This window comes from Borostomias antarcticus (assembly GCF_949987555.1).
Source record: "Borostomias antarcticus genome assembly, chromosome: 7".
In the NCBI taxonomy this organism is placed as follows: domain Eukaryota; kingdom Metazoa; phylum Chordata; class Actinopteri; order Stomiiformes; family Stomiidae; genus Borostomias; species Borostomias antarcticus.
In genome coordinates this window covers 9,541,872-9,549,065 of record NC_140240.1, presented here as the reverse complement: position 1 = coordinate 9,549,065, position 7,194 = coordinate 9,541,872, and the positions used below count along the sequence as shown (strand labels likewise).

The 7,194-nt window shown below is 52.7% G+C and overlaps 1 protein-coding gene across 2 annotated transcripts in view; it reads left to right on the top strand.

Moving 5' to 3' along the window:
* ephb2b (eph receptor B2b) overlaps positions 1–7,194 on the top strand; it is a gene marked incomplete at both ends in the record, with an annotated part of 145,496 nt that overhangs the window by 117,903 nt on the left and 20,399 nt on the right. Inside the window, 4 exons of one of the 2 annotated variants that reach the window (XM_084440900.1) lie at positions 1,830–1,954; positions 4,496–4,658; positions 5,853–5,961; positions 6,424–6,491. In XM_084440900.1, the coding sequence (XP_084297026.1) occupies positions 1,830–1,954; positions 4,496–4,658; positions 5,853–5,961; positions 6,424–6,491 (465 nt within the window). The remainder of the gene's footprint in view (positions 1–1,829; positions 1,955–4,495; positions 4,659–5,852; positions 5,962–6,423; positions 6,492–7,194) is intronic. The other variant, XM_084440899.1, reaches the window with a different exon arrangement.

Genomic DNA, 7,194 nt, shown 5'->3' with positions numbered 1-7,194 from the left:
CACCCCTACCAGAGACGGATATTTGGTGGAGATAGAGATGTAGAGCAGTAGGAAGGGAGAAAGCAGGCGTCTGGGTCTAGGATATACAAGCACATCTGTACCGGGAACACCGGCGAGACAAGCCCCTCCCCCTCTCCTTGGATTCGACCGTTCGCCCCCCCCAACCCTCCCCACCAGGCCATCTCGGCATGACCACCGGCGCTCCGCCATCCAATTTATTACCTGTCGGCACATTTATCTTAAAGGGGTGCAGCACAGGCGGCCGTAAGGCGGCCGAGTCTTCCTCTGGCTACCGCCATGTTTATACGGCGCCTCGTGATTAGTGTTCCCTCGCGAGGAAGCTTCTGTCGGGGTCAGAGGTCGCGCGAGTCCCACCTGACAGGCTGGTGAGAATGAATGGGCCATAAAACCCCCCGCCTCTCTCTCCATCATCCGCCTTCCTGGCCGCACTGATGGGCCTCTGATGGCCGGCTCTCTCTGGCCACTCTCTCTCTCTCTCTTTCTCTCTCTCTCTCTCTCTCTCTCTCTCTCTCTCTCTCTGGAGAACCAGACCTGCCGCTGCTTTGAATGCCCAGAATGCAACGCTTCGGAGTCGTAGATTATGGCAGGAGAGGGGCGGAGGCGCTTTTCCAGTCGGTGGATTTTCCATGGAGAGCGTGTGCCGGCGGAGGGGCCTCCGTCTTTATGGTGGGGGCCCTGGGGAGCCACTGAGCTCCTGGCTGAGAGCCGGGGCAGTAGAGCACAGGGCCGGTGAGGGGGGAGTCTGGGGGCCCGGGCCCTATAAATCCTGCCTCCTCCTCCCCTCCAGGCCCCCCAGACAAGACTTTTATCTCCTTCATTCGCTACTCAGCGACCCGCGGCGCCCAGCACTAATCTTAACGGTTGTACGGGGGCATGTGGCAGACACACCCCTGCCGACCTCAACCCCCCTACACGGAGAAAGGAGAACGTTCTGGGTTTTTGCTGGATAAAGGGATGAGAGTGAGCTAACCCCGGTCACACCCACACCCTTCCTCACCCACTCCCATTCAACCGGCCTTTATGGGTGAACCGCCGCGCTCCTGTGATCACCACGAATAAAATAAACATGGCCGATCTCCGGATGCGTCCGCCGCGACCGCACGCCTTGTCCCCCGCTTGCGGGCTTCCAGCTAGTCACCGGCGCGGCCTGCTTAATGGCGCGAAATAAGTTGTCATCCGCAATAAATATGCATAAGCGGAGACCGCCGGAGCACAATTAGAACGCGAGAAAAGAGAAGAAAAAAAACACGGGATTGTGTGTGCGGCATACTTGTGGTTCCGTCGATTTGCACTGGGTTTTTTGTGTAGCCCTTACGAAATGAGCCTGCTCCACGAATTTGTTTTGACTTCCCAGAGGGAGGATCTGTGGCCACGTTATGCCAGACCAGGAGTAGGCCAAGCCAGGCCAGGGGTGTGATTGCTAGCCGGTAGGCCAGCCAGCCAGACAGATAGAAAGCTAACTCCTCTTTCTTTTCCCTTCCTGTCAGGGTGGAAAGCTTAGATTCATCATGGCAGTGACTTGACACTGGAAAGTCCCTGTAGGCCGCGCTTACGTGATGGGAGCCAGTGTTGTGGCTTGCCCCTCGTACATGCCTGGCCATTAGACTCACCTCAGAATGCCCTTCACATGTGGTCCGTCCAATAACGTTCAGGACGCATACATGCAGTATACATTTCAGGGGCTTTCTGACTCGGTACTGTACTTTTCTGAACGTGTGAACGTGGAGATGGAAATTAATCTTAATCTAACATGCCATGCTCTCTCTCTCTCTCTCTCTCTCTCTCTCTCTCTCTGTCTGTCTCCTCAGCTCCCTCCACAGTGTCCATCATGCACCAGGTGAGTCGCACGGTGGACAGCATCACCCTCTCCTGGTCCCAGCCGGACCAGCCCAACGGAGTCATCCTGGACTACGAGCTCCAGTACTACGAGAAGGTACCGGCATTCACGCACTCTAAACCCTGGGGCGGGTCAGGCCACGGTCACACTGGACTCTAAACCCTGGGGCGGGTCAGGCCACGGTCACACTGGACTCTAAACCCTGGGGCGGGTCAGGCCCTGGTCACACTGGAGCGCTTTGTTGTGTGTGTTGTTGTTGTTGTGTAAAAAAAGGTTGGAGACGGACATGCCATTTTTTCGCCATAACGACATGCCCTGGCAAGAGGTGGAACTATTCACACAACACACACACACACACACACACACACACACACACACACACACACTATTCAACTTGAGCTTGCCTGGAGCGCTCCCCATGAAATACTTCATGACCTCCCCTGGCCTCCCCCCATTAATATCAATTTAAGCAAAAAGGCAGTGCGGTTAGGAGTAATAAAAGCCGTATAGCTTGACCATGACCTTAGACTCCTTCTGCACTGATATGTAAAGTAGACTGACTACAGCTGATCCATCCTAATGGTCTGTAGGCTTGTCTGAAAAGTTTTGTACTCGCTCCTGCTACTCTACAGACAGCTGCGGTACATGGAGATATTACAGATTCAGTCCCTCACCTCAGTCTGTCGAAATAAGGTCGTGAACTGTACAAACGGACGGCCTCTCATCTCCCATTGCGGTGAAATTCGGGGAACTAACTCCTTGTTGTTGGTTTGCAGAACAGCGAGTCCACAGATCCCGCGTTAGACAGCGCCTAGACAGCGCTTTTGAGCAGCGCTTTAGAACCTCAGCTCCTTCTCGTTCAATTATACTCACGGTCAGTCAACGCAGAAGAGAACCCACGCTCGGCCCATCTGTGGAGAAGCCTCCGGGGGCTGATTCAGGCAGATCTGCGGTTTGAAACAACTGAGCGTCGACAGCGGTAAAAATAGCGTTCAGAAGACAGGCTCCTCGGGAGCGCTTGCTTGCTTTCTCACAAGAACAAGCGCCCACACACAAACACACACATACTCACACTCGCACGCATATGCAGTAAACACACAATTACGCACGCGCAAACACACACCCACACACGTATAAACACACACATGTGAACACACTCGCTATATTTGTACAAAGACACACTGACACAGACACAAACACACACGCACACCACACACACAACACACACACACACAGAAAACATCAATCGAAGTCTTCCAGTGCACGCTGCATGCCGCGCTGTTCTACTTCTGAGTATAATTCCTTTCTCTGACGGGGCCGGTGAAGAGAGCTGTCAAAACAGTTGTCTGGGCCCCTGCCGTGCGTCTGAAGAGCGCGCTGAGCGATGGGCGGAGGGGAGCAGCCGCCGCTGCCGCAGTGTCCTCCATCAGACCTGTCAGCCGAGGGGAGAGGGGTAGGGTGGCGTGGAAATATGGATCTGTCACAGCTCACAGCTCGCCATCAAGTCTCGCGCTGCCTTTGTAGCCGGTGTCCTCTAGTCAACCGGGTCACTGTTTGTAAAAGATGATTTGCTCTCAGTGATGGCTAACGTAACGTAACCTAACCTAAACTAAACCCAACTCAACCTAACCTATCCTAACCAACAAAACCCAACCCAGCCTAAACTAAACCCAACCTACTGTACGCTAAGCTAACCTAACCTTGCCTTAAAGGAGTAGTAAAGGGAAAATGCATGTTTAGCCCTGTTTTAAGGTTACTTATGATCATATACAATGGTTCAGATCAAAACGTTGACAAAACCAGCACTCTTGGTGGGCACCTTGAAAAATCATTCAAAAAACATGTTAAACTCTCGATTTCAAAGACAAGAAGCTCACCGAGGGGGTAATTGGTGTCCGTTGGTGTTCTGACATCAAATTCGCCGCAAAGTATGAATCCTGTAGGGTTCTATTGATCATTTTATGAAATCCATTGACTTGTATTGAAGCGACCGTTGTAGATGTGTAGATCAATCCGCAGAGGGGATTCAGGAAGCGGAACTACTTACGGTAGCTATTGTTATTGTTTATGTTGCTAGGCTACCTAGTTTGCGGAAGTTTACACATGTATGTGCTGCGACTAAATAGTTATATGCTAAATATTTAAAAAAGCCTTTCCAGGTGTACTAGAATCTTACTTTATGGCGAATTATATGTCAGAACGCCAACTACTGTAACACCTCGGTGAGTTTCTTGTCTTTGAAATTGAGAGTTTAACATGTTTTTTTGAATGATTTTTCACGGTGCCCACCCACATCCATTGTATGACCACAACGGTGGTAGAGCAATTATCAGACTTTTTCAAAAGTGCTAGTTTTGTCAACGTTTTGATCTGAACCATTGTATATGATCATATGTAACCTTAAAAAAGAGCTAAACACGCATTTTCCCTTTACTACTCCTTTAACTAACTTAACCTAACCTAACCTAACTTAACCCAACCTAACCTAACCTAACTTACTTCCTCTAACCTAACCCAACCCAACCCAACCCAACCTAACCTAACCTAAACCCAACCTAACTTAACCTCCTTAACCTAACCTAACCCAGCCTAACCTACCTAACCTAACATGTACATGTTCTTTACGTCGTTCCCCAGGACCAGTCGGATTACAACTCCACCACCATCAGGAGCCAGACCAACACCGTGGTGATCCGCGGCCTGAGGTCCGGCGGGATCTACGTGTTCCAGGTCCGGGCGCGCACCGTGGCCGGGTTCGGACGCTACAGCGGCAAGCTCTACTTCCAGACCATGACCGAGGGTGAGGGGGTCGACCGTGCTTGGCGGCGGGGAACGCTGACTCAGCGGGCTATCATTATCACATCTCATGCGTGGCCCATAAGCCCTCGCTGACCGTGGACCGACCGTTCACACAGCCAGGAGGGCAGACCACACCACACGGAGCAGAATACGATCCCGAATATGTTTAAAAGTGTAACTGTTACATGATGTGTGGACGTATCTGCAGCGTGTGTTTAGTTTATCCTCACGACACGAACGAGGGCCTATGTTTTATATAACAGATTCTGGGGAGAGCTTTTTCTTAGAGGTCTCAGACGTTGCACATGCATACAAAGTATTGCATCACAGGCGAGGAGTCGGTGAGTCAGGGGTTAGAAAGAGGACTCGTGTTTGTATGAGGGCTCCGGTGGGTCTATACCAGCCTGAGAGGCTAGCTAGGTTAATGTGTGGCATACACACACACACACACACACACACACACAGTGGTTTATCCTCAGTATTGTGATTTATGTGTTTATTTTAGGGCGCTTGTGTGTGTGTGTGTGTGTGTGTGTGTGTGTGTGTGTGTGTGTGTGTGCATGCGTGCGTGCGTGCGCGTGTGTGTGTGCGATGTGGGGCTCCCTGTCTTTGGCAGCACACTGCAGCACAGGGGGCTGGGTCTCAACCAAAAATGTTCCCTTCCTCCACCTCCTCCCTCCTTCCCTCCCTCCCTCCTTCCTTAGCTCCCTCCTTCTCGCCCACCCAACCACCCTCCTCCCCCCACATCCTCCATCTCTCTCTCCCTCCCCTTTTCTACCATTCCTTTTCATGCCATCCCACTCCCCACCCCTCACTCCCTCCTCTCCCTCCCTCCCTCCTCCCTTCCCTCCCTCCTTCCCTCCTTCCTCTCCCTCCCTCCCTCCCTCCCTCCCTCCCTCCCTCCTCCCTTCCTTCCGTCCACCCTCCATGCGCCCCGCGCTCTCGGTGCCAGATGACCAACCGTATCCCTGTCATCTGAGCGTGCTCAGTGGGGCTCCGCTGCCAGCCAGCCAGCCAGCCAAGATGGCCACTGGTTCCCCCCGAGCCGTCTGTGTGTCTGTCACCCCCTGCTCCCTCCATATGCGCCAGCTCGGAGGCCTTCCCATATGCTTCTGTGACGGTGGCACTAACTCTGTGTGTGTGTGTGTGTGTGTTGTGTGTATTTTTGTGTGTATGTGTGCTCATCCAATCGCAGAGGAGTACAACACCAGTATCCAGGAGAAGCTCCCCCTCATCATCGGCTCTGGCGCTGCGGGTCTGGTCTTCCTCATCGCCGTGGCCGTCATCATCATCGTCTGCAACCGGTGAGTCAGTCCTGCTCCGCCCCGCGCCCACAGCCAATCAGACGAGCGCTAGCAAGCTACCACCTAGTTTTGGCTTCCTGACTGCCAATCAGACAAGTGCCACCAGACAGCCAGTCAGACTGCACTATACCTGCATGTCTGGCCCTCCATATATCCCTCAGCTGAAGTAGACACTTAACCGCTTTGGTGATTGTTGTTTTTAACCTACTTCATTAGTGTGTTTTTACTGCGTCCTGTGGCTTGTTAAAGGTAGTGGTTTTTATAGTCTGGCTTTCTGGCTGGTCATTAGGTGACTGGGGGAGCCGTGTGTGTGTGTGTGTGTGTGTGTGTGTGTGTGTGTATGTGTGTGCAAGCGCACGTGTGTGTGTGTGTGTGTGTGTGTGTTGGGGTGGGGGGTTTTTGGTTTGTCCCTGGCTCCTCCCTCCTCTGGTCCAGTGCTATAGCTCTTTGTCCTGTCTCCAGGAGGCGTGGCTTCGACAGGGCCGACTCAGAGTACACCGACAAGCTACAACACTATACCAGTGGCCACAGTGAGTACACCACACACACACACACACACACACACACACACACATACACACACACACACACACATACACAGATCTCCCCCCACTCTCTCTCTCTTTCTCTGTCTCTCTCTCACACCTCTCTATCTCACCTCTTTCTCTCTGTCTCTCTCTCACCCCTCTCTCTCCCTCCCTCCCTCTCTTTCTCGCCGTCTTCTCCGAGCCCTCTACCGCTCCCCCCGCCGCCCCCACCTCGCACACCTGTCTCCATGGCGACCGCCTCACGCGGTGGCGGCGGCGGCCAGCAGCGTTCAGCCCCGCGCTCGCACACCTGTCTCCATGGCTACCACCTTCAGCTCCACGCCGCTCTGTGTCCTTGGCTCTCTCCTTCCCCCAAACCCCCCTCCCTCCCCTCCCTCCCCTCACCTCCTCGCCATGAGGCTCTCCAACCCTCTTAGCGCCAGGGTTTACCTCCCATAACCTGTGTATACAGGAGACGAGTGTTAAGTGCATCATCTCGTTTCATAGTCAACCAATTCCACTGATTTGAAAACAGCATTTGCCCACCTCACCTTCTAAATTACATTTACATGCTAATGCCGCTGAATTAATTTGCATTGTTGGAGACAATTCAAAGGGGAGGACAGTTAAGGAATGGCGCTTCATTAATTATGTATTCTTCTTCCATATTCGTTTGGCGTGCTGTATGATATATGGAACATAATAG